The sequence below is a fragment of the Cyprinus carpio genome, chromosome B25 (genome assembly GCF_018340385.1).
Source record: "Cyprinus carpio isolate SPL01 chromosome B25, ASM1834038v1, whole genome shotgun sequence".
In the NCBI taxonomy this organism is placed as follows: Eukaryota; Metazoa; Chordata; class Actinopteri; order Cypriniformes; family Cyprinidae; genus Cyprinus; species Cyprinus carpio.
The window spans coordinates 20,240,634-20,267,183 of NC_056621.1; the positions used below are offsets into that span (position 1 = coordinate 20,240,634).

At 39.9% G+C, this 26,550-nt stretch overlaps 1 protein-coding gene across 1 annotated transcript; it reads left to right on the top strand.

The window, feature by feature from the left end:
• The first annotated feature begins 2,212 nt into the window (after positions 1-2,212).
• On the top strand, positions 2,213-21,791 carry tdrd12 (tudor domain containing 12). The gene is given in 24 exon segments (XM_042753353.1): positions 2,213-2,874; positions 3,536-3,582; positions 4,379-4,539; positions 4,606-4,619; positions 6,287-6,372; positions 6,465-6,690; positions 7,064-7,182; positions 7,260-7,333; positions 7,682-7,721; positions 8,398-8,512; positions 12,748-12,887; positions 12,994-13,211; positions 13,343-13,424; positions 13,629-13,810; positions 15,533-15,740; positions 15,824-15,922; positions 16,018-16,190; positions 18,310-18,534; positions 19,529-19,587; positions 19,708-19,757; positions 19,873-19,928; positions 20,111-20,264; positions 21,184-21,244; positions 21,345-21,791. Coding segments are annotated over 23 exon segments (2,640 nt in total). The 5' UTR covers positions 2,213-2,874; positions 3,536-3,558; the 3' UTR covers positions 21,419-21,791.
• The last annotated feature ends 4,759 nt before the right edge of the window (positions 21,792-26,550 follow it).

Sequence of the window (26,550 nt, forward strand, 5' to 3'; positions counted from 1 at the left end):
AGAAGGCGGGGCATAGAGGTGAAACAATAATGTACAATATGTGGAAAATAATGTGTTTTTTTAACCTTAAACTGCATAAACACATGCATTACACCAAATACACAAAATAATGTTCTTTTTAGCAGCATCATATGACCCCTTTAAATAATAGAGGTCTCTGGGTCTGAAAACCATCAATCTATGATTCAAACTGGTGCTGTTGTGTCATTCATAAGAAAGAATAGTAGTGAACTGATGTAGGAGAGATTGTATTTACGCAGTCTGAATATCAGACATGATAGTAATGTCACTGAACTCTTTCATTTAGATTGTCTTCACTATAAGCGATGCTGATCAGAGCATTCATGTGCCACTGCTGGTCAGCAAATTCTCAAACAGCACCTACAGAGGGAGCTAGTGAGCAGCCAACCAAACAGAAACACTGGACTCACCAAACAGTGTTTGCATTTGTCAAGACTTTCTCCAAAAATATGTTTCATGTGTACATCAGACTCTGATGAGTCCAAGAAATCTCCTCAAGCAGCAGCTTTCAACTTAAAACACCCCAGCACAATTTTCTGAATGTTGTCATGTTGCTGTTTGTTCATTATTTTTTAGAATGATCAAAAACTTTGGATGTTTACAACCATCACAAAGTTCTTAAAATACATTTTAAAAGATCCTAAATAAAATTCCTTTTATTTAATTCTAGATTTGTCAAGGTTTGGATTTATTCGTAGTCTTCATAGATTTCCACATTTACTGACCTGAAAAGTATGAAAAAATAGCTGCTTTTTCAATTAAATTTTTAAATATTCTTAATTTATCTTAATTGCAACTTTGAAGGTCCAGTTGTGGATCTAGAAGTTCGGTCTGTGATTTCTTCAAATTTAAATGTGGTCTTAATGCTGAATGTGGTCCTCAGATAAGCTGTTTTCTCACTCTTTTGCATTTAAAGGGTTAGTTCACCCAAAAAATGAAAATTAGCCCATAAATTACTCATCCTCAAGGCATCCTAGGTGTATATGACTTTCTTCTGTCAGACGAATCCAGTCAGAGTTATATATATATATATATATATATTGTTTTTGATCTTTCAAGCTGTTTCATGCCAGTCAGCGGGTGTTGCATGCATCAGTCCAAAAGAAATGAAATAAAGTGCCCATCCATAATAAAAAATGTCACGTGTCTCCGGGGGGTGAACAAAGGCCTCCTGTAGTGAATTGATGCGTTTTTGTAAGAAAAATATCCATATTCAAAACGCAATAATCACTTTAATCTAGCTTGCGCTGACAGTTGTACACAGAAGCAGCTCTGGGAGCATGACGTAGAGGTCAGTGTTGCACATGCGCCGGTGAGTCTCGTGAAAACCAACGTTTGTTAACAGGATCTAAGGAAGCAAAGTTTCCTTACTTTAGCAAAGGAAAAGCAGTCTCTTCTTGGCTTATATCAAAATCCTCTGACTGACTTCTTTACAAATCCTCATTTTGTACTTTTAATCCATGACCGTTGTGCGTTACTTCTGAGCGGCGCAAAGCTGACCTCATAAGTCATTCCCCCAGAACTGCTTCCATTTACAACTGTTGGTGCAAGCTAGATTAAATTGACTATTACGTTTTGAATATGGATATTTTTCTTACAAAAACGTATCGATTCGCTAAAGGAGGACTTTGTTCACCCCCCAGAGCCACGTGAGACACTTTTTTTTAATGGATGGGTGCTTTTTATTTAATTTCTTTTGGACTGATGCACTGTAACACCCGCTGACTGGCATGAAACAGCTTGAAAGATCAAAAACAATTTTTTATATAACTCTGGATTCATCTGACAGAAGAAAGTCATATACACCTAGGATGCTTTGAGGATGAGTAATTTATGGCCTAATTTTCATTTTTGGGTTAACTAACCCTTTAAGGAACTAGAGGTAGTAACTCTAGTTACTACCAAATAAAACCAAAAAGCATTTAATATTTTTTTTTTTTTTTTTTTTTGGTGACTTACATTAAAGGATAAGAATACATTTGAAGAGTTAATTTGCAAGTACTTTTTTTTTTTTTTTTTTTTTAGAAATCACTTCTTTTTTTATTGCGCATTCCAAGTAATATCAAACTGCAGTTGGGTTGTTTTGATTAAGTAATAATAACTTAAACAAATACAGCTAATTTACAAAAATAATGTTCATTGAAAGTATGTTTTTGCAAATGAACCCTTCATATGCAGACTGATCTGGAAATTCATTTAGCTTTTGACTGAAGTACCCTCCCCTGAATTGACAAGTCTCTTTGCATCCACATTTAAGCCTCTTAACTGAATCTTTACATATAAATAGTTTTATTTATCATCATGTCATTTATGCCCCTTGCCAAAATGTAATGCACAAAGCCATTTTCGTTGAGTCCCTGCTGCACTCTCAGAGCGTTATGATTGGTTGAATGGCAAGCTTGCATCTGATTGGCTACAGAGTATGACGGACCCCTGTGAGAGTAGAGCTGGCATGAAAGTCTTCAAAATACACAACCGATACCAAGACAAACTAATAACATAATTCCCTAAGCTTCCACAGTTTGCATACAGGAATATTTATAAACCATAAGAAACAAATGAATGCAGTTAATTACTAAAAACAGTCATGTGATTGGTCAAACTTGGACGTTTCGCTGGTTTTAATGTTTTTACTCCGGTAGGTGGAAACAAATGACCGTTTTAAGGGTTTTAAGACCGTCAATGGTTCATTCAACCGATTCGTTCAAACGAGTCATTGAATCAGTCATTCAACAGTTTTGTTCAAAATCAACGAATCGTTGAAGAGTTTCAGGAACGAATTCAAGTGCAGCGGTTCTGCTGTGTCTTCGTTTGGAAAGAAGACAACGTAATTGCCAATATTGTGTCTAAAATGTAAGTTAATCTATATTAGCTTGTTTATTTGTTATTAGCCGTTGTATAAATACAATTGTACTGCCTCCTTGTTACTCCCTTAGCTTCTCAGGAACGACACAGCTTTTTTAAATGGCAGCAAACCCTTTGTGAGTGTGATTTCACTTTAACTGTTTAGTTTTTTTTCCCAACAGTTTTCTTAAATACTCCTAATTTGCGTGAATCAGCAAATTGCCTCGTCCTAAACTCATGGTTGGACCCGAATTTGACGCAAACAAGCTGAGAGAGCTTCATTTGGACCATTTTGATGTCATATATTTCAACAAATAATACAAATTTGACTGCCATTTGAAACAACAACAACATAAAAGTTTTTTTCATATTTACAGTAATTGTCTTGTTTGTTAAAACACATGTTCACTAGCTGCATAGCTCTTGCAGGAGTAATTTCTTGTAGAATTATTATAGAATTGTCTTTCAGTCATTTTACATCAACAGGAGTAATTGCAGAATTTGTTTGAAATGTGATGTGATTTATTTTATGTATGACCCAGTTTAAGTCGCTCAGAGCATCCTAATAAAACAGTTTTCGTGAGATGCACACTGACTGTTGACGTCTTGTGATTAATATTGTATGAGCTTTTTAATGCGTTTTATCTTATGCTTCTTCACTCTTTTGCAGGCTTTGCTGTGGAAACTGAAGAAATGTTAGAAATACAAATAATCAAGGTGAAGCACTACACGACAGTGGTTTCTATCATAAATGAAGCAAACATCATTATTTCAGCATTGTTAAGATACTGTTATTTATTATTTTGAATTAGTTTTTAAAATAGTTTAGTTTGAAATTGTTATTAGTTTAAAAGTTAATTTTAAAGTAATTCTTTTGATCTTTTTTAATGTCTATGCTTATTATTATTATTCTTTATTTCAGTTTCATTTATTGTAGTACATCAAGTTAAAGAAAATGAGAAATGTTCCCTAGGGCAACTAGTAGTTTATTTCAAGTTAAAAAAAAAAAAAAATAATAAGTAAAATATAAAATACTTTTTTTTTTTGTTTTTAGTTAATCATAATAACCCTGATAGTAAGGCACTTGTTGAGATGTGAAATATGTGGCACTGTTAATTGTTAACTAAAGAAAATTGGGTGACATTTTCAAAACATTTTTTGATTTATTTATAATTCTGTGTTTGCATTGAAGTGCCCCCCCCCCCAATCAGGTCAAGTCATATTTTTCAGTAGACAAAAAAAGATTCTTTGTCAGTAGTGCAGCACAGTATTGGCTTATTTCTAATAATATAATTATTTATCAAATTTGGGGTTGCTGACAAAATATAATGTCATCATGTCACCAAAGATACCACTGAGCATTATTGCCGTTTTTGCCTTCATAAACATATTGAAAAAGAAAGCTATATTGCTTTGTATCTCTCTGTGTGTGTGTGTGTGTGTGTGTATACAGACCACATACAGACCACTTCATAAAATGTAAATATCACGCACACACTCTGTCTTGTGTCAGACTGAAGATCCCGGATGTCTGTGGGCTCAGGTTCTGAAAGGACCAGGCATTCAGCCGGACAGTCCAGAGGAACATGAGAACCTGAGAGTGAAAATGAACCTCTTATACCATTAGGTCGACCTAGACGTCTAGAAACTAAAGCCTGCTGAACTGAAGGAGGGGTTGGTATCTCACTTCAAATTGGATATACATTAACAATAGTAACTTAATGTGAAATATTTGGGTAGTTTACATGAAATACGTTTATCAAATGTACAGTAACATGCTACTTGAGACACAACTAAATAAACTTACTATGACTTAAAGGGTTAGTTCACCCAAATATTAAAATTATGTCATTAATGACTCACCCTCATGTCGTTCCAAACCCGTGAGACCTCCGTTCATCTTCGGAACACAGTTTAAGATATTTTAGATTTAGTCCGAGAGCTTTCAGTCCCTCCATTGAGAATGTATGTACGGTATACTGTCCACGTCCAAAAGGGTAATAAATACATCTTCAAAGTAGTCCATGTGACATCAGAGGGTCCGTTAGAATTTATTGAAGCATCGAAAATACATTTTGGTCCAAAAATATCAAAAACTACGACTTTTTATTCAGCGTTGACTTCTCTCCCGGGTCTGTTATGAGCGCGTTCACCTCACATCCGGTTCGCGAACGAATCACTCGATGTAACTGGATCTTCTTGAACCAGTTCACCAAATCGAACTGAATCGTTTGAAACGGTTCGCGTCAACAATAAGCATTAATCCACCAATGACTTAAGCTGTTTAACTTTTTTAACATGGCTGACACTCCCTCTGAGTTCAAATAAATCAATATCCCGGAGTAATTCATTTACTCAAACAGTACACTGACTGAACTGATGACCGAGCCAGATAACGAACGGAAACATTGACTCGTTCTCGAGTCAAGAACCGGTTTGCATCGGTTTTCGGATCACCGGTAGTGATGGGAAGTTCTGTTCTTCTCCGCGAACCGGTTCTTTCGGACAGTTTGATTCAATAAACCGGTTGCCGAAAACGGTTCACAAGTTCTTTTGCGCTCGACGTAATGACTTCATTGGCGATGATTGCCCTTGATTCAAGCCTTCGGTTTACCCGCGCTCATAACATTAGCACAGAATCCGTTCAGAATCAATCACCAAAAGAACCAGTTCAGTTCAGACGCGCTGTGTGTCAGTCTGAATCACCCATGCGCAGTATCATCAGCTCCTCGGTTCTCGAATCAGACGCGTCCGACAGAAACGGTTCTTGACTCGAGAACGAGTCAATGTTTCGTTCGTTATCTGGCTCGGTTCAGTCAGTGTACTGTTTGAGTAAATGAATTACTCCGGGATATTGGTTTATTTGAACTCAGAGGGAGTGTCAGCCATGTTAAAAAAGTTAACAGCTTAAGTCATTTGTGGATTAATGCTTATTGTTGACGCGAACCGTTTCAAACGATTCAGTTCGATTTGGTGAACTGGTTCAAGAAGATCCGGTTACATCGAGTGATTCGTTCGCGAACCGGATGTGAGGTGAACGCGCTCATAACAGACCCGGGAGAGAAGTCAATGCTGAATAAAGTAGTAGTTTTTGATATTTTTGGACCAAAATGTATTTTCGATGCTTCAAAAAATTCTAACGGACCCTCTGATGTCACATGGACTACTTTGAAGATGTTTTTATTACCTTTCTGGACGTGGACAGTATACCGTACATACATTCTCAATGGAGGGACAGAAAGCTCTCGGACTAAATCTAAAATATCTTATACTGTGTTCCGAAGATGAACGGAGGTCTTACGGGTTTGGAACGACATGAGGGTGAGTCATTAATGACATAATTTTAATATTTGGGTGAACTAACCCTTTAAATGATTCCTGTGAGTATTTAGTGATTTCTGAGACTCTGTTTTGTTTTTAGTGTCGACTCTGGTTGAGGCCGTTCTGTGTGAAACGCAGGCAGGCTGCTCTGCCATTGAACTCTACTTGACTGTCAATAACACAAAAGTAAAATATGTTCACGTTACATTATTTTGCCATCCTCAAAACACAAAGTTGTCATGGACTGAAGATGATTTGGTTTAAATGTCTTTGTGTAGCTCTGTGTGAACCATGAGCTCATGGCGAAGAAGTTTGCCTGTTTCATGAAAGAGGAGTCCAGTGCGCTGGAAGGGAACAGGAACAGAGATTGTGCTCCTGTCAGCCTGGCGTGGGACATCTACTCCAGCCCTCAACAGCTCTTAGAAATGAAAGGATGCTGTCCTGTCAAACCTCCACCGTTCTCCATTCTCACCAGAAAAGAGCAGAAAGATGATCGTCAGACAGGTCATGCTTATGAATGAATGAATGACAAAATAATGTGAACATCAATTATTGTAGGGGTTAATATCATTTTAATGTGTCTGTGTGTTAGGGTTGTGTCAGTGAGGAAAATTCGTTTGTGTTTTCCCTCTTTTCCTCACTTTTAAATAGTTTGGAAAAGCGCTGTGCACATTTTATTTTCACTTTCAAATTATTGGCAATTTGGCATCAATTGCTTGAATTCAATTCAAGCAACAACAAAATAGGCCTATATCGCATATTAGTGTTTGCTGAGCAATGCGATGATATTCAGAGATATTACATTATTGTGGCAGATGGTTAATTGCATTTTTTGTGAAATAACATCACGTAAAATTTCCTTTTGTTTCTCATTCAGAAGCAGAAGAAGTTTCTCATCTGGAGAGGCAGAAACCACAAGTGTCAGAGGAAGCAGACATGCTGTCTCAGGTTAACCCTCGAGTCTCTAAACTGACCCGCAATGCTGGAACGGATACTGTAAGTGTGCGTTTACAGTGGTATGGCAGTTTGTGTGTGTCTGCCAGTTAAACTCCTCTTTCTGTGGTTTGATTCAGATTGGCAGAGGATGGCGTATCAGAGCCGAGGCCACAGATGAACGCTGTGCTCAGACTGATATACACAAGCCTCAGTAAGTAATTACCAACTCTGCTGAGGAGACCGAGCATGTGTATAAGGTACGGAATTCCATGATCCACCAATCAGATTTAAGAACCCAATCATTCCTCTGTGGTGATGAAGATCATGCTTAACATTACAGAATGATTTCACGAGAGGTTGTCCATTTTCTACTGGCAGTTAAAATGTTTGCTATGTGAGATTATGGCAGTATTTTGAACCACTAATGTCCACTTAATAGCCTCTGATTCTGATGGATTTTACTGTAATGCACATCTGTCATTCAGGCTGTAGTCAACACTGCTGTCTTCACACTGAAAGCTCATGAAGGTGTGACGGATCAGTTTGACTTTGTGATCAGTGGAGAAAAGCCATCGGCCGTGGGACGCATGTCATTCTGGGTAACTATTCGTAATGTGACAATTCAGCTGTCTTAAGGTTTTTTTGTTTTTAAGTTATTTGTTTCTTTCCAGGGAATAATTTTTATAAGCAGACATTTTGTTGGTTAGCCAAAAAAAGTGTCTGTATGTAAATAAAATGTCCCCTTTAGGTTTGGAGAACATTCCTTTAATCTCTGTTATCCTTTATCATCTATATGTCAATAATTAGTGTATGTAAGCTTTATTAGATAGTGTAACCAAGATGGCGTCACATCCACACGCAGCGGCTTCGCTCTCTGTTTTTTGTCTTGTGAGTCGCAGTGTTTTTGTACATCTTTATCGCGTCTACCTGTACCTGTATTTAAGCTCCCATACAGTCATGAGTTTCTGCTCGATGTCGGCAGAACCACATTTTTAGAGTTAAACTCTGCGCACGCGGAAGAGCTGTGGGATCTCTGTCTGGTCCGGAGGCTTACACCATCACCAACCCCCACTACTGCATCTCGCCAACAGCGGAGGCGCCACAAGCGGCGTGAGAGGAAGCAGAAGAGAGGTAAGTGTGGAGGTATCCGGGCTAGGCTAACGGCTAGCCGACACAAGCCGGCTAGCCCCACCATCGTACTGGCTAACATACGCTCTTTGGACAATAAACTGGACTACATCCGACTACTATGCTCAACTCAGAGGACTGTAAGAGACTGTTGTGTTTTTGTTTTCACGGAAACATGGTCTTAGCAACAGTGTTCCGGACTGCGCAATTCTTCTTGATCAGCTGACATGCTATCGAGCGGACAGAGTTCTCGTCGAGGGAGGTAAGACCCGCAGCAGTGGGCTTTGTGTTTACATCAGTGATGCTGATACAGAGGCTGTTGTGGTCTGCAAACACTGCTCACCCCTGGTGGAGTTTATGATTATTAAGTGCCGGCCGTTCTATCTACCGAGGGAATACACAGCCACACTTTTCGTTGCTGTATACATCCCTCCCAGAAGCGAGACACTAAATGAACTGAACCAGCATATAAGTGAGCAGCAGACAGCCCACTCTAATGCTTTTCTCATTTTAGCTGGGGATTTCAACCACGCAGACTCAAAGAGTGTGTTCCCAAAAATACACCAACACATAGACTTTCCAACACGGGGTAACAACACCCCGAGAGGAGATTACAAGGCCCTCCCCCTCCCCCACCTTGGTGCCTCAGACCACATCACTGTCATGCTAATGCCTACATACAGACCGCTCGTTAAAGTCACCAAAAAAGTTCACAAACAAATACAAGTGTGGCTGGAGGGGTCGTCAGAGGCTCTTCAAGACTGTTTTGACACCACTGACTGGAATATGTTTAAGCAGGCTGCGACATACAATAACAACACTGACCTCCAAGAGTACTCAGAGACTGTCACTGCCTAAATCACCAAGTGTATTGATGATATAACAGTCACAAAGACCATCACTGTCCGGGCCAACCAGAAGCCGTGGATGACAGGGGAGGTCTACAGACTCCTGAAGGATCGGAACGCTGCCTTCAGAGCTGAAAATGAGGTGGGCCTGAGGACATGTAGGGCCAACCTATCCCGTGGCATCATAGAGGCTAAGAGACATTACTCCAGGAGGATAGCCCATCGATTCAGCGACAGCAGAGACAATCGGAGCCTGTGGCAGGGGATACAGACAATTATGGACTACAAGCCCCCACCATGGACCTGTGACAGCACCATCTCCCTGCTAAATGAGCTGAACGCCTTCTTCGCTCACTTTGAGGAACAAAACAGCGCACCACTGCACAGAAGACTCCACCTCCTGCCGGCAAACAGGTGATGACGCTGTCCCCGGACAGCGTGAGGAGATCCCTCAGCAGGATCAACGCACACAAAGCTCCGGGTCCTGACAACTTTCCTGGGCGTGTACTGAGAAACTGTGCAGTGGAATTCACTGATGTCTTCACAGACATTTTCAACATCTCACTGAGTCAGGCTGTTGTTCCCACATGCTTCAAAGCTACCACCATTATTCCAGTCCCAACGAAGCCATCTCCATCCTGCTTCAATGACAACCGTCCAGTTGCACTTACTCCTATTCTCATGAAGTGCTTTGAACGGCTAGTCATGCACCACATCAAGTCTGCCCTCCCCCTTCCCCCCTCCCTGGACCCCTTCCAGTTTGCATATCGGTCCAACCGCTCGACCGATGATGCCATCGCCACTGCCCTCCACTCAGCTCTCACACATCTAGACAAAAAAGACTCATACGTCAGAATGCTGTTCATAGACTTCAGTTCAACATTCAACACAATCATCCCTCAACAGCTCATTCACAAACTGGTCCAGCTGGGGCTCAACACTTTGCTGTTCAACTGGCTGTTGGACTTTCTGACTGGAAGACCTCAGGCAGTACGGGTTGGCAGTAACACATCCACGACTGCACACCGTCACACAACTCCAACCTCTTTATTAAATTTGCGATGACACAACTAGTGGGTCTCAACAGAGATGAGACAAACTACAGGAGCGAGGTGAGCCGCCTGGCCGGGTGGTGAAGTAACAACAATCTTTCTCTGAATGTGGAGAAGACGAAGGAGATTGTTGTTGACATCAGGAGAGTGCACACTCAGCATGCTCCTCTGACCATCAACGGTGCGACTGTAGAGAGAGTGAGCAGCACCGAGTTCCTGGGTGTGCACATCACAGAGGACCTCTCCTGGACCTACAACACCGCAGCACTGGCCAAGAAAGCACAGCAACGTCTCTACTTCCTCCGCAAACTGAGAAGAGCCAGAGCCCCGGCCCCCATCATGTGCACCTTCTACAGAGGCACCATCGAGAGCATTCTGACGAGCTGCGTCACTATGTGGTATGGCGCCTGCAACGCGTCGTGCCGGAAGACCCTTCAACGCATAGTGAGAGCAGCTGAGAAGATCATTGGTGTCTCTCTCCCCTCCCTCCAGGACATTTACGGAATCCGTCTCACCTGCAGAGCCCTCTGCATCGCAGGTGATCCCACTCACCCATCACACAGCTTCTTCAGTCTGCTGCCATCAGGGAGGAGACTGCGGAGTCTCCAGGCCAGGACCAGCAGACTGAAGGACAGTTTCATTCATCAGGTTGTCAGGAAGCTGAAGTCCCTTGCCCCCCCCCCCCTTTTGCCCCAGGCTCCACTAAACTATGAACCCCCTCCCCTTTCTTGCCCCCCGCCCCCCACCACAGCTCCCACATCCCCAGGTCCTTACACTCCCCCCTCCCACTAACAAATTGTGACCTGCACCAGACACTTTGTGCAGCATTGGTCTGCTCACTACCTCATTCAACTACCTCTTCAGTCAGTTCAAATAAAGAACTGCTCTCTGAGCTCTTTGTCACTTTAATCAGAATGAATAAGCTCTTTTGAACTACAATCATTTTATCTGCACTGTTTGTTTACTTCAATGGTTTGCACTCTTATCTGCCATGTGCCTTGTGCTGCTTTAACTTTATTTTTGAATTTTTTTTACATGCTCTTATTTGTATAGTTGTATTTTATATTTAATCTGTATCTCTCTGTATTTTTACTGTAATTTTAGTGTTATCTGTATGCACCAAGGGTCTGAGAGTAACGCAATTTCAATTTCTATATGTATGTGCTGTACATGTGGAAGAATTGACAATAAAGCAACCTTGGCTTGACTTGACTTCTTTATTTATTGTTTGGTAACCATAAGCCATAAATCTCATTAAAAAAAAATTAAAAATTAAAAAAGGATTTAATTATTAAAAAGAAAATAGAAAAATCATTAACACAAAATAACATAACCCAGATTTGATATGTACGTTTTTTTTAAGTAAGTTATTACAAATAATTAGATTATCACACACAAAACTCCATCTATTGTTCTGGAAAGCTTAGTTCATGGATTTAAAAATAAAACCTAAAAATAATCATTAGAGAACATTCAGAATATGTATTCAGTAGGTTGTTTAAAAAAATCAGTTTGCAAATTCTGGAAAGGTTTGTTTAGGTTATAACGATACTTAAACATAATCCTTAGAGAACGTTTTGTATAGATTCTTAATAGGTTGTTGCTTATATGCCTGTCACGATAATTACTATATATGACTTATCGTACCATACATAAGGTAGTAGTTAAAAAAAAAACTACCGAAGACATTCCTAGAAGGCCGTGCGATATGGACAAAAAAACCTATCGCGATATCACGATTTTGACATACAGAGACATGCTTTAGAGTCATAAAAGCATTCAGTATGAATTTGACATATTTCCAAAAGAAAACCAATTAGAGCTTTATCAAAAAGTTGTAAAATGTCTCTAGAACAGATATAAGTCAAAATAATCACTAAGTAAAGGTGTTACAAAATGTTTAGACATATGGCATAAATAAATAAATCCAATGTCCAGGGATTTTTATTTTTATTTTTTGCCATACATTGGTCATAGAGCTCATTGTAGCGGTGCCTCAGATGTTGAAATATATTTGTTATGCATTATACAGGTTCATACGTACTCCGTCTGCAGTGCGTATACAGTATGTGTATGCAGTGCAGAAGCAGCAGCTAGAGCGAGTTATTGTAACGCGAAAGCACATTAAAATAATGCACGAGCGCGAATCTCTCGCGAGTCACAAAACCAGACGTGTGTTCTCAGATACATGCTGCTCTCACCCGGAGATCCACTCGCTCAAACTGCGTCCTGTGCACTCACAACTCTCTCTATGCTCATGTGCTAGATATTAATTATTTTTGCACCTTTCTATTTCTAACCTTTTCTGTTCACATTTTTCGCATATTTTTCTGCGTGCAGTGTGAATGCTCTGATCCATTAACATGGGCTCAGGAAAAATACGCATCACAGACAGTGTGTGAACCTGGAGTTACGGAGGCATATGCCCAGTCTGTTCTGTTCTCGACCTCCATTAAGGCGCGCTGCATTCTGATTGGATTGGATAGCATGGAGTGCGGGAGGTTGGGGCTGCAGAAAATCGTGCTATAAAGTGATTTAGAAATCGCGCAGGCTCAAATCATGATTAGCATTCAGTGTTACTCTCATTCCTCCTTTAGTTACCACCAATGACTGCCTTAAGGCTCTCGGGATCCGGGACGCCACATGTGTGGTGCATTATGGGTTCCCCAGCTCCCCCAAACTCTTTGGCAGTCGCCTGTTCTGCCTGTCAGAGAATTTCAGAAACATTCCAGAAATGGTACTTGCTTTGGTTTATCTTGTTCTGTGCATTTTTCTGAATATTTCTATATGCGTTCTATATAAGAGAGTGTGATGTAAGCTTTGCTTCGTAACGTCCCGAACAGGATCATGCCGAGAGCTCCTCTCCTGCAGCTCAGTCCGTGTTGCTGCTGTCGGAGCTGAACGCCCGTCACGTGTGTGGCGTCCTGCGGTACCTGAGGAGAAGCGGCGCTCTTCTGCCCCCTGAGCTGCTACAGTTTGCTCTGGGCATCCAGCAGGCCAAAGAGGAGCAGAAGACAGACAGACCCCTCTGCAACTCGCTCAAGAGCTTCGGCTTCTGCAGGTCTCTGCTTCGTTGTAGCACTTCCACCATGTGTTAACAGTGTTAAATGCAAGTAGTTATTTGTAAGAAGTAATACATCATTTGTAAACATGCTGCTATGTAACTTGAAAATGGATTCTCACTCTCAACAGAGACAGCACAGTTTGTCCAGATAGACACATGATCAACGAATCCCTGGATCATCCAAAGCACCCTGACTCTGGGACTGTCATGGTTAGTTAAAAGAACTTGTAAAATACATGGTTTTTGGCTTTATGATTTCTAAGATGTGAAAAACATCTGGAATTCAGTCATTAAAAAGGAATCTGTTGTAAAATGTGTAATTGCAAGGAATTTGGCAAATTTTGGCTTAATACAATCATTCAACAACCCTTCTATTAGCAGTTGACTGTAAATGTTTCTTGCGACTTTCAAAAGGTTTTGCCGCTGTGCATAAAGTCAGCGAATGTGTACTCTGGCCGTATCGTGAGCCAGAAAGACGATGGTTATGAGACTCTGGCTGTTCAAATGAATGCACACTACGCTATTGAGAGACGCTGTGCTGTGGAAGTGCTGAAGGGAGAGTTATATGCCATTCAAGAGGAGAATATCTATCACCGGTAATCTCTCAGATGCCCTCTAGAGGGACACTTTACATACACATCATTATGGAAACCTTTTATTTATGTTTTACATGCAGTACCTTTCAGATGTTTGGAAATTTATTTATTTTTAGTTTTTTTTTTTTATGAAAAGAACCCTTGTATTCAGCAATTATGCATTAAATTAAACAAAAGTGATTGGAAAGATGATGTTACAAAATAATTATATTTCTAATAAGTGCTGTTCTTTTGAACTTTATATTAAAGGGGTCATATGACGTTGCTAAAAAGAACATTATTTTGTGTATTTGGTGTAATGAAATGCATTTATGTGGTTTAAGGTTCAAAACACATTATTTTCCACATACTGTAGATTATTTTTTCTCTTCTATACCCCGCCTTCTGAAATGCATCGATTTTTACAAAGCTCATTGTTCTGAAAATCGAGGTGTGCTCTGATTGGCCAGCTATCTAGTGCATTGTGATTGGCGGAATACCTCAAGTGTGTGACGGAAATGTTATGCCCCTTACCATACATTGATACATTGATGTGTCCTGGCGCGATGAGATAAAACCAATGAATCCCATTATAAACAAGGCATTTGTTGCATCAAGTGGGGACATAATTATTGATTATAATGACTTATACTGTCTTTTTACGCGTTGCATTGCGCAACGTGCCATGTAAACATAAAACTTATGTCTGCATTTGTGATTGGAGAAATGACAAATGGCAAGCTCTACTCTACACTGCTCAAAACTCACGTTTGAATCATCAGTAGCAAATCCTTTACATATGTAAACCTACTTACAGGCTGTGAGTCAGAAGCGCCAGAACTGCCCCACTTTATAGAAAGAGACACCAGCATTGTAGGCTACCTTCACATGAAACAGTTCGCGTCCTCAATAAAATGCACTGCACACATCTGAATATTTGGGTTGATCTGTTCTGGAACAGTGTTGTTAATACAACTTAACCACTGATTTCTAGTTGTGTCCTCTTTTGGAAGGCCAAACAAAGTAGTTTCGCTTTCACAACGACACACACAGCTTCTCCACAACATAGTGCCGGCAGCAACAGCGAGAATAAAAGTTATGCCACCTTTCTTTGCGTAAACATTTGGAAATGTTATGCAAATCTTCCCACATCGTGACAGACATGTGGTGGCGTGTTTAAACAAGCCATTTCAGGAGGGCGTGGTTGAATCTTAATTTTATAAAGAATATCTCTTTGGATTTGAGACTTTAGTCTTTGCAACTTTACAGATCTTCTTTAATCACCAAGAGCTTATAACACTCCAAAGAGAAAGGAAAAATTTAAATAGCATCAAATGACCCCTTTAAACAAAGAATGACGAAAAAAAATATCAAATTTCCACGGAAATATTAAGCAGCACAACTGTTTTAAACATTGATAATGATAAATGTTTCTTGAGAAGGAAATTAGCATCATGTGACTCTGAAAACTGTTGTAACGTGTTGTATTACAGGATGAAATTACATTTTTAAATAAATTAAAATAGTAAACAGTTACTTAAAATCATTTTTTAAGGATTATTGTTGTTTTTACTGTATTAAATAAAATACAGCCTTGGTAAGCAAATCACACTTCTTTCAAAAACATTCAAAGTTTACCTAGCCCAAACTTTTGAACGGTTATGTATGTAAATGAATGAATTACATGTCAATTGAAAACATAAGTTCATGGGAAATAATTGTTTGATTGTATATTGGTTCTAGGGTGCGTGTGATTGAAGTGCCGGAAAAAGGAGAGCAGCTATTCAGCAGCGTCACTGTCTGCTTCATAGACGAGGGTCGCACACAGGAAGTGAAATCACACCGGCTGCTCCAACTTCCTCCTCAGTTTCAGGATTCGCCAGGCCAGGCTGTGGAGATCAACCTGTGCAGAGTGCAACCTGTCGACGGGGAGGTGGACTGGAACCCGAAGGTCTCGATAGTCCTTCTGAACGAAAACATTTCTTCAGTTTGTACATAAACGGCTGTTTTAGAAAAGCAAAATGTTTATTTCAGGTGACCAGAGCCATCAGTCAGAAGATCAAAGGGAAGCTGCATCAGGCCAGGGTTGTGATGAGTGTGGGAAATACTGTCTGGGTTCATCCTATGATAGGCGTTTAAGATATTTGGATCAGAGGCCTTACAAGGTTTTGCCGGTCCAGTCTAAAGACATTCTAACACTCTTTTCTGCATTTGTTCTCCTCGCGCAGGTGCGCATGACACGTGTTCCTGGTCTGAAGACCTACATTAATGAGTATAATGTCCATGCTGAGATCTTGGCTTCTGGGTTTGGTGTCAATAATCCTCAGCACTTGGACCTGCTGAAGAGAGTTTTCCAGAGAGACGAGAACACAAACACACTCCAGCACTTGACAGATGACAGGTTTATTACTATTGCTCAGATCAGTTTACAATAGAAAGAAATAGAAATATTAAATTTGTCAAAAAAATCAAACCTATTATTAGGTACATCATGAATTTTTTCATAGTTATTGTTATTTTTCATGAAGAAATATTGAGGTCACATTTCACAGTAGAAAGAAATAGAAATATATTTTCCCTTTTGAAACGGTCTCCTACATTGCTTTGTATCACGCTTAGGAGGGAAACTCTTCTTCTGAATAGTGAAGCTGGATTTGTTAATGTTTGTGCAGCAAACTGTCTATATAAGTCATCGCTGAATGCCATTTCATCAGAATCTTTCTCCTTCAGCACGAAGATCATCTCCTCGCTGGACTACGAAGAGCAAAGAAGCCTGCTACTCGCCGAAGAAGAGCCTGTGGCCATCTAGAGAAAATGCAGAGCTAATTTCTCCTTCTGATGAAGCAAATTTTGTCAGTGTTTGCTTCAAAATGACGTGCCACAAATGTTGCACGTGTAGGGCACCCCTGCATGAGTCAGATGAGCGCAGTGAGTGCGTTGTTTGCCTGGGCTGTGTTCACGCTGAGGCAGCGCTCACAGAGAAGGCTTGCTCTCATTGCGAGAGCATGAGTCTAGCCTTGCTACACTCACAGATCGCTTTCTTCAGTGAAGGCGATCCCGCCCCCCGCACTCTCCCATTTCTCTCCTCCCAGGAGCCTCGGAGGAAGAAACAGCAGAGTCAAAAGGCTGAGCAGACGGGCTCAAACAAGCTCAGGCCAGCACATGTCCCGCATGCCTTGCCTTCCCCGCAGCGACATGATTCCCCAATGCTTTTTTCCCAAGAGGATAAGCACCCCTTGTCTGGAGTGAGTTGTATGGTCACCTTTAGAGGATCTAAAGAGAATGCTGCCAATGACTACATGTCACTTGTGGACTCTGATGCAGATTGCTCTGTGAAGCGCCCCGACTCTCTTCCGCCCAAAAAATCTGGTGGTGTACAGCCCAGTGTGGATAGCGAGCTCATCCACATTCTCACAAAGGCCGTTGAAGAGCTCTGCTTGGAGTGGTCAGCCCCAGAAGAACCCACCTGCAGCCACCTGGATGAACGCCTCCCACCAAGGTGCTGCCTAAGAGCCCCCCATCAGAGACCTGCACCATTCTTTCCAGAAGTTCATGCCGAACTCACCAAGTCGTGGCGCGCCCCCCTACTCAGCCCGCATGCACTCTTCTGCCTCCGTAGCCCTCACTTCCATTGATGGCGCAGAGCAAAGGGGCTACTAGAAGCTCCCTCCTCTTGAAGAGGCGGTCGCTGCACACCTCTGCCCGGCCACAGCTGGAAAATCTGCCACGGCTGTTCATCCTTCCAAGCCCTGCAGAACCACCTCAGCCCTAGCGGGTAGGGCCTACTCTGCAGTGGGACAGGCGGGCTCTGCGCTTCACACTATGGCGGCCCTCCAGTTTTTACAGGCCAAACTCCTTCAAGCCATGGATGAGTCCGGCCCAGATCCAGTGACTTTCAGGGAGCTGCGAGTCTCCCACCCAGCTGGAGACTTGGGAAGCCAACCTGGGCACGTCGAGTTGGGTTCTAGAGACTACAGCAAGGATCCCTTTTTCATGAGTGTGGTCCAAAATTAGTTTCAGGACAGCGATGCTTATGTTCTCCATTCCAAAGTGCTGTGTCTACTGGTGAAAGGAGCTGTCCAAACGGTCCCGCCAGAGAACAGTGAGGAAGCCTTTTACAGCAGTTATTTCCTCGTCCCAAAGAAAGATGGTGGGCTCGGGCCCATCCTCGATCTCAGGCCCCTGAGATCCATTCAGGATGCTGACTGCAGATCTGCATGTAGTTTTGCCCAGAGGACTGGTTCATATCAATGGATTTTAAAGATCCTTATATTCATATCCAAATACTCCCTCAACACAGACAACAACACCTTCTTGAGATTCACGTTCGAGAAGGTGGCTTACCAACCTACAGTATTAGTATTCCTATTAGTATTAGCATTCAGAAGAGAGTTCCCCCTAAGCATTATCCAACGCAGTGCTCATTCCTTTTATATATATTATATATATATATATATATATATATATATAATATATATATATATATATATATATATAACACATTCTTTTTTGTTTGACAGGTTTGAGAGTCCTTCGTCATCCTCACAGCAGAGAGTTGAGGTTACAGAAGACGTTCTTACCAGTAAGATGAAGGATTTAGTCAGCAGGCATAATGCCATGGACTTCAGCCAGACTCCCATCAGCCCCCAGAACAACAGTGCTGTCCAGTGCAATGGAGACCTGAAGGACAGTGATGATGATGATGAGGAAGATGATTCATCAGAGGGAAGAATGGCAATCAAGAGGTTAGTATATGTTAAACTGATGTATTCAAAGAAATATAGCCTGAATGTATTTTAGAATGTCTTTTTTAATCTTAAATATACTGTAAATGTAATCTAATCTTAGTACTATTATGATTTAGTCTATAGCTTAAAGACATGCCACACTACTCAATTCGTTTTCCATTAAATTGCTATATTTGTCACAGATTATGTACAAACTGACTGACTTCAAGCTGCATGATACATTAAGTATAGATGCTACACTACAAGTTCATCTTTTTGTGGTTTTATGGTTTTCACTACATACAGAAACTATCTTTCATCCTCCTATCTTTCCATTTGCACTGTTGCATTATTTATTTATTTTTATTTACTTTTATTTTTTTTAATTGAAAGTCATCAAAGCCCTTTTTTTGTTCAAATTTTGGCAATGTTTTTGCAGGCATAAAGGTTCATTGTCTATAATCAATAATGTAGAGATTTTTGAAGCACAGCTCACACAGAAGTCACTTGCCAGTCAAGCAGCTTTCTGTTGGTTTCGAATGTGGCAAACCCTTGTAACCAAATTGAATCCATTGCTATGTATCCGTGGGGAAATCTTTTGTCCTCACATGAAATTCACAATTATGGATTCCTATTGAAATGGCTGGATTTCGTCTGCAGAAGTTCGCCAAACTACAGTAAATGTGATTTAAATGTACTTTAAAGGAACAGTTCACCCATAAATGAAAATGCACTCACCCACAGGCCATCCAAGATTGTAGATGAGTTTGTTTCTTCATCAGATTTGGAGAAGTGTAACATTACTTTACTTGCTCACCAATGGATCCTCTACAATGAATGGGTGATTTATTTAAAACAGCCAGTTAGTTGTTTGCTACATTGGTTTTTATCATCAAAATCATACTGTTCCAGTATTTTTTTTTTTTAACTGTTCTGAATAAGAACTGACTCTGTTTTCTTCTCTGGTTTGTAATAACTGACTTTTTTGTTGTTGTTGTTTTTTTCTTTTTAGCCCTGATCTGAATGGATTCTCATCTCTGAAGCAGACCAGACCGGCCAGCTCTGAAACAGGCATGTTTATTCTCATGTAAGGAATAGTTTGAAGTCAACTAGTCTGTTTATTCCCATTAATGGTAAAACTTGGTTTTTGCCCACATTGATTATGTAGACAAAGATGAAACCCTGAACAATAAACCACAGAACTTCCACAATCCAGCCCCTATATCATTCCAGCCTACAAGGTGAGTTATAAATATTTTATTAAATATGTTCACATCATTCAGCCATGCCATGTGTAAAGGTATTCTGATTATTGTTCGTATCTGTTAATAATAATACCAAGTGTTTCCTGTGTAGTTTTCACCCACAGTGAAGCAGAAGTGTGATTTCTGCTCAGACACCGTCATTTACAGGTCACGTGATTATAAAGCATTCGTTTGTTCAGTCAGTTATTAATGTTAACATTTCATGCTAGAAAAGACACTTTTAAGGCCTGTATTTCCTTAATTTGACAGGATAGCAAACAACACATGTATTGATGTATGGAGTCTTACATATATATTTTATGGGAATTTTTCATGTATTTGAATCTCAGTGGGTACGTGAATGACCGGCATTACTATGCAAAGCTTGAGCTGTCCGGTGACATCATTGCGGAGGAGTGCTCATGGGAAATGAGGTGTAATGAGTCGGTGATGAAGCTGAAGAAGAAGGAAAAGCAGGACTGGAGAACACTCCTCAAACACAAGGCACCATCTATATCTTAATAAAATGCATTAATTGTGCTGTATTATGTTGAATGTACACTGTTGTTCAAAAGTTAGGGATCAGAAAGATTTTTAATATATATGTAAGACTCCATACATCAATGCACATGTTGTTTGCTATCCTGTCAAATTAAGGAAATACAGGCCTTAAAATTGTATTTTCTGTTTGATCAAAAATACACAGAAAAACTGTGATTTTGTGAAATATTATTGCAATTAAAAAAGAACAGTTTTCTATTTTAATATACTTTAAAATAGAATTTATTCCTGTGAAGCAAAGCTGAATTTTCAGCATTATTCAATTGAGTGCTGTGTCACAGAAATAAATTATATCTTAAATAGTGCCGTCAAACGATTAATCATGATTAATCGCATCCAAAATAAAAGTTTTCGTTTACATAATATGTGTGTACGGTGTATATTTATTATGTATATATAAATACACACACATACATGTATATATTTAAGAAAATTTTTGTTTATATATTTAATATATTTATATATAATATAAATAATATGAATGTAAATACATGTAAATATTTACAAAATATATGCTGTATGTGTGAGTATTTATATATATATATAATAAATACACACATATATTATGTAAACAAAAACTTTAATTTTGGATGCGATTTAATCACGATTAATCATTTGACAGCACTAAACTTAACGTATATTAATATAGGAAACCAATATTAGAAATTGCAATAATATTTCAAAATATAACTTCTTTTTTTTTCCTATTTTGATCAAATAAATACAGCCTTGAAGAGCAAAAGAGACTTCATAAAAAAATGTTAAAAATCTTACTGATCCCAAACTTTTGAACGGCAGTGTAATTTGATTTTTAATAAATGATTTTTTTAAACATTCTCTGGTTATTTCTGTTTCTCCACAGAGTCCATTTGTCAGCTATGAATTCGACTTCATTGATGAGACTCCTGTTTCTTCATTAAACGGTGAGGAATGAATAGATAACTGATTGATTTAACTTTTTTTAACCATTTTTTCCCCTGTCATTTAAATGCAGTGTGTAATCACATGATTGTTTTGGATCAGGGCACTTGTTCCTGGCTGAGGTGGGAGAGGAGGGCTGTTACGTCAGCTCTGAGAGCACCAGCGACAGTGACTGAATACAGCAGATCACAGTAGTGCTACAGTACATTAATTGAGAATATCCGGCTCTACTAAAATTTCATTGTCCAAGTAACAATAATAATGATAATAATAATAAATTCTTTTATTTTCAGTATGTTGGGGTTATGAGTCCCACAGCCATGTCTTTTGAATGGCTTTCTTGAGTTATGCTAGTTTTGTTAATAAAATCTCGTTTTGTGAACGTCAACCTTGTTGTGAAGCACTGATTGACTGCAGTGCATATAGTGTGAAGTGTTTTTGTTTGTTTTCTCATATGAATATTTCATTATTGTAGATTTCATAAATTGTTACTACACATTGTGTAACAAAAATATATAAATTACCATCCATGTTCTTTATGAAGCAATAAAGTGATAAAGCAAACCGTTTCAGGGTTTGTGAACTTAATGTTGCGATGAGTTTCACTCAAGTTGAAATACAATAAAATGTTCAAGCTATGAAAATTAATGGTTTCATTTTATTATTATTGAATTGTTAGTAGTAACTTAAATCATGGCACAGCTGGTCATGTGATCAACATTAAGGTATACACCTTGAAAAACAGACTGATGTTCAAGACCCAAAGACCCATGGAGACTGGCGTGAGTGTCTAAACACGTGGATGTCCACTGCTCACTTGCGCTGGAGTATATCAGAGGCTGGATGCTCATCTTTATACTGGTATCCAGTTCACACAGCGTCAGTGATTATAATGGGCTCTGTTTGCTTTTGACGCGACTCGCGCATCCAGCGTATGCAAGAGCCGCAATTAAAGCGAGAGAACACAATTGGGCGGGGCCTATGGTGCGTCAACCATTATGACGTCGTGGAATTTGGAATTCTTGGCCAGAAGAATTCCACGCGCAGATTCACACAGAGTCAGTTAAGAGGTGAAGCGCAAGGACTGGATGCAAGTGGAAACTGTGAAATAACTTCTCTACTAGACTCCTGCAGGCATTTCATTCTCTTCAAAATGAAGAGACCACGACAGGTGACAGAAGAGTCGACAACAAGTAAGATTTTAAATGAAAGCAAACAACACATTGATAGTAACGGTAAGTTTTAAGCAAAGTTCTAAGTAGTTGCCTCATAAGTTATGTAATTTTTTAAGGTGAATCCTTTGTAAATCACATTTATTTTTAAACACATGGCTGTAACCAGGAATTAAAAGGGGTGTTAAGAATTGTGTTATAATAACACCTAAAGATGCAACTCATATACACTACATATAACCTTTAAAACAGAGAGACGTGTAGATGTTTGTGAAGAATGTTGAAGATGTTTTACAATTCACAGAACCTTACAAATCATTTAGATGCTATTTGCTATAGTGTGTATGTGTGTAATGTTATTGTGTTAGTGTTATGCTACTGTTTTTTTATGGCGTTCTTACAATTTGTTACAAATAGTATCATGATGATCATTGCATTTGCCTTCCCAAAATGTGGAACACTGCCATGATAGCCTATCTGTGGGTTTTTTTATTTACACACCTTGGACACTAAACAATCTAGGCAAACTGTCCAAAGTATACATGCAGACACTGATAGGAATTGTTTTAAAACGCTAATTAGTCATTCAGAGAACTTTCAATTTTATTACTGAATATGAAACATTTATATCTGTCCGGACCTCTGTGACCTCAAAGCTAGCTATGGCCATGCACACACACACACACACACACACACACACATATATATATATATAGAGAGAGAGAGAGAGAGAGAGATAGCATGTGAATAAATCTTTATTATAAGTCAACAGTACTGCAGGTAGGAGATTATCTTCAAAAAAAAGAAGAGACCATGACAGATGACAAAAGAGTTACCATAAGATTTGTGAATCCTTAAATTTGTAAATCACATTAATATTTACACACTCACAGACACACAAATCAATGCATGAAACAATATCTCGACAACATCAAGTCAAGACTTCTGCAAGTAAGTTACTATCTTCAGAAAAAAGAGACCACAACGGATGACAAAGGAGGCGGCAACAGGTAAGCAACAGGTAAGCATTCAAGAAGCCTGTAACAGCTTGTAAAAAAGCCAGGGGCCGGTTGCACCAGCTGGACGTACACCCGGTTGTAAGACTAGGCTGGACGTAAAAAGCGTTTTAAGTCATGCGTAGAATTTATACCTGTTGCGCCATCTCTGCATAGTGCTACGTCTGAGACTAAATCTTAAGCCTAGTCAGAGGTAGGTGTAAAGTGAAAAGTCATGATTTGCTCGGACATTATTAGTTTTCATGTCTGTTAGATAATTATTACTACAGACGTGAACTGTAATGTTTATGGTGTTTTCAGGCAGGATAACCGATATCAATCATGAAGCTCGGTGTAGACTATACCACACTGCCAACAGTAATTTACCTAAAAAAAAAAAACTATATTTCTGTACAGCATGTAATTATGCAGTAAAATATTACATATGATATGGGATTATTAAAAGAAACTCTACCAAATGTAGGCTATACCACTGTGAGGACAGTTTTTGTGCTTGGAAATATTTCAAATCTTTAACTCCATTCATTATTTGCAGTGTCCCTGCCATCCATTAATCGCAGTAAATTTTGTGCTTTACTTTTAATTAGAAATAAAGTAACCGCTTTCAAATTCTTTCAGTTTTATTACAAAATACAAACTATAAGTGTGGTTTTTCAGCCACAGAAAGATGTCAGTAAAACAGTGTAACTTAAAGTTATATTTACCTCAGGAAAGACATTCATTGTACATAAACTTGATAGCTAGAAAAAAAATAAGTCTAGAGAGAATCATTGTATTACATTAATTATACTTTACTTAACCTGCTGCCTTATTTTCTTCTTTTTTTTTTTTTTCATTGCAGTGTGAATTAGAGGCTGAAATTTATTCTGGAATCCCACAGGTCACAAAAAATCTAAATAGAAAATCCACTCCCTAGTCACCCCTTGGATGAATGTCGTCTCAGCCATCACTGCGGGACAATGTGTCAGCGTGGACATGCATTCTCTATGCTGGACGTAGTTGTGCCTGATCATAGTTTTAGTTGGTGCAACAGATGTAAATATTTATCGTGAAGCAGGATATTGCAAAGCCCAGCGTAGGGCTTCCACCCAGCTTTTTTACGTCTAGCTGGTACAACCGGAAGGCTCTGCCGCAGCACTATATGTGGGACGGGAAGCAATGGATCAAGAGTGCAAATCTGTACATTGCACACCTTGGCCACCTGGAATATTTGAGCGACGCTGTCAGTTCACCCCAAGGGAGGCACTTGGAGTTAGGCCTAGGGTGTGTCCTGTAAGGTTGTGGTGGCTGGGACACAGGGCATATCCTTGATTGCCGATAAACAACAAAAACATTTTTTGAAATGAAACTTAAAATTATTGGCCACATACAATTATAAAAAAAAAAAAAAAACTGTTGAATTGGCCTTAATGTCGATTGGTTCCTAGCTCCGGTGCAGAACTATGGGTGGGACAGACCAGCTATGTGCCCATAATGCAGTTTTTATAGTCTGCATCCAGGAAACCTTAAAATTGCCTGTACAATTAGGGAGAGGCCGCCCTTACAGGCCAGAGAAGCTCTGCCGCAGCACTGTGTGTGGGATGGCAAGCAATGGACCAAGAGCACAATTCTACACACTGCACACCTTAACCACCTGGAATATTCGGGTGATGCTGTCAGTTCACCCCAAGGGAAGCACTTGGAGTTAGGACTAGGGTGGGTCCTGTAAGGTTGTGGTGGGTGGGACATAGGGCACATCCTAGGTTGCCAAAAAAATGACAAAAACGTTTTTTGAAAAGAAACTGAAAATTAAAGCCCTCTTACAATTCTTAGAAAAAAATGTCGAATTGGCCTTCATGTCGAATTGGTTCCTAGCTCCGGTGCAGAACTATGGGTGGGACGGACCAGCTATATGCCCATAATGCAGACTTTTATAGTCTGCATCCATGAAACCTGTAACAGCTTGAACTATTAGGGAGAGGTCGCCCTTACAGGCCAGAGAATTCTGCCGATACACAATGTGTGGGACGGCTAGCAATGGACCAAAAGCGCTATTCTGCGCATTGCATACCTTGACCATTTGGAATATTTGGCCGATGCTGTCAGTTCACCCCAAGGGAAACACTTGGAGTTAGGACTAGGGTGTGTCCTGTAAGGTCGTGGTGGGTGGGAAACAGGGCACATCCTAGGTTGCCAAAAAAACGTCAAAAAATTTTTTTGAAAAGAAAATGTAATACCCACATACAATAATTATGAAAAACTGGCGAATTGGCCTTTAAGTTGGATTGGTTCCTAGCTCCGGTGCAGAACTATGGGCGGGACAGACCAGCTATGTACCCATAATGCAGACTTTTATAGTCTGCATCCTGGAAACCTGTAACAGCCTGAAAAATTAGGGAGAGGCCGCCCTTACAGGCCAGAGAAGTTCTGCCATAGCACTATGTGTGGGATGGCTACCAATGGACCAATAGCGCAATTCTACGCATTTACAGGACCATCTGGGATATAAGATTTGACCATCTGGAACCTTGACCATCTGGAATATTTGGCCGATGCTGTCAGTTCACCCCAAGGGAAGCACTTGGAGTTAGGACTAGGGTGTGTCCCGTAAGGTCGTGGTGGGTGGGAAACAGGGCACATCCTAGGTCGCCAAAAAAACATCAAAAAAGTTTTTTTGAAAAGCAAATAAAATTTAATTCCCACATACAATAATTCTGAAAAAAATGGCGAATTGGCATTTAAGTTGGATTGGTTCCTAGCTCTGGTGCAGAACTATGGGCGGGACGGACCAGCTATGTACCCATAATGCAGACTTTTATAGTCTGCATCCATGAAACCTGTAACAGCTTGAACTATTAGGGAGAGGCCGCCCTTACAGGCCAGAGAAGCTCTGCCAAAACACACAATGTGTGGGACGGCTAGCAATGGACCAAAAGTGCAATTCTGCACATTGCACACCTTGACCATCTGAAATATTCAGCCGATGCTGTCAGTTCACCCCAAGGGAAACACTTGGAGTTAGGACTAGGGTGTGTCCTGTAAGGTCGTGGTGGGTGGGAAACAGGGCACATCCTAGGTTGCCAAAAAACGTCAAAAAAATTTTTTGAAAAGAAAATGTAATACCCACATACAATAATTATG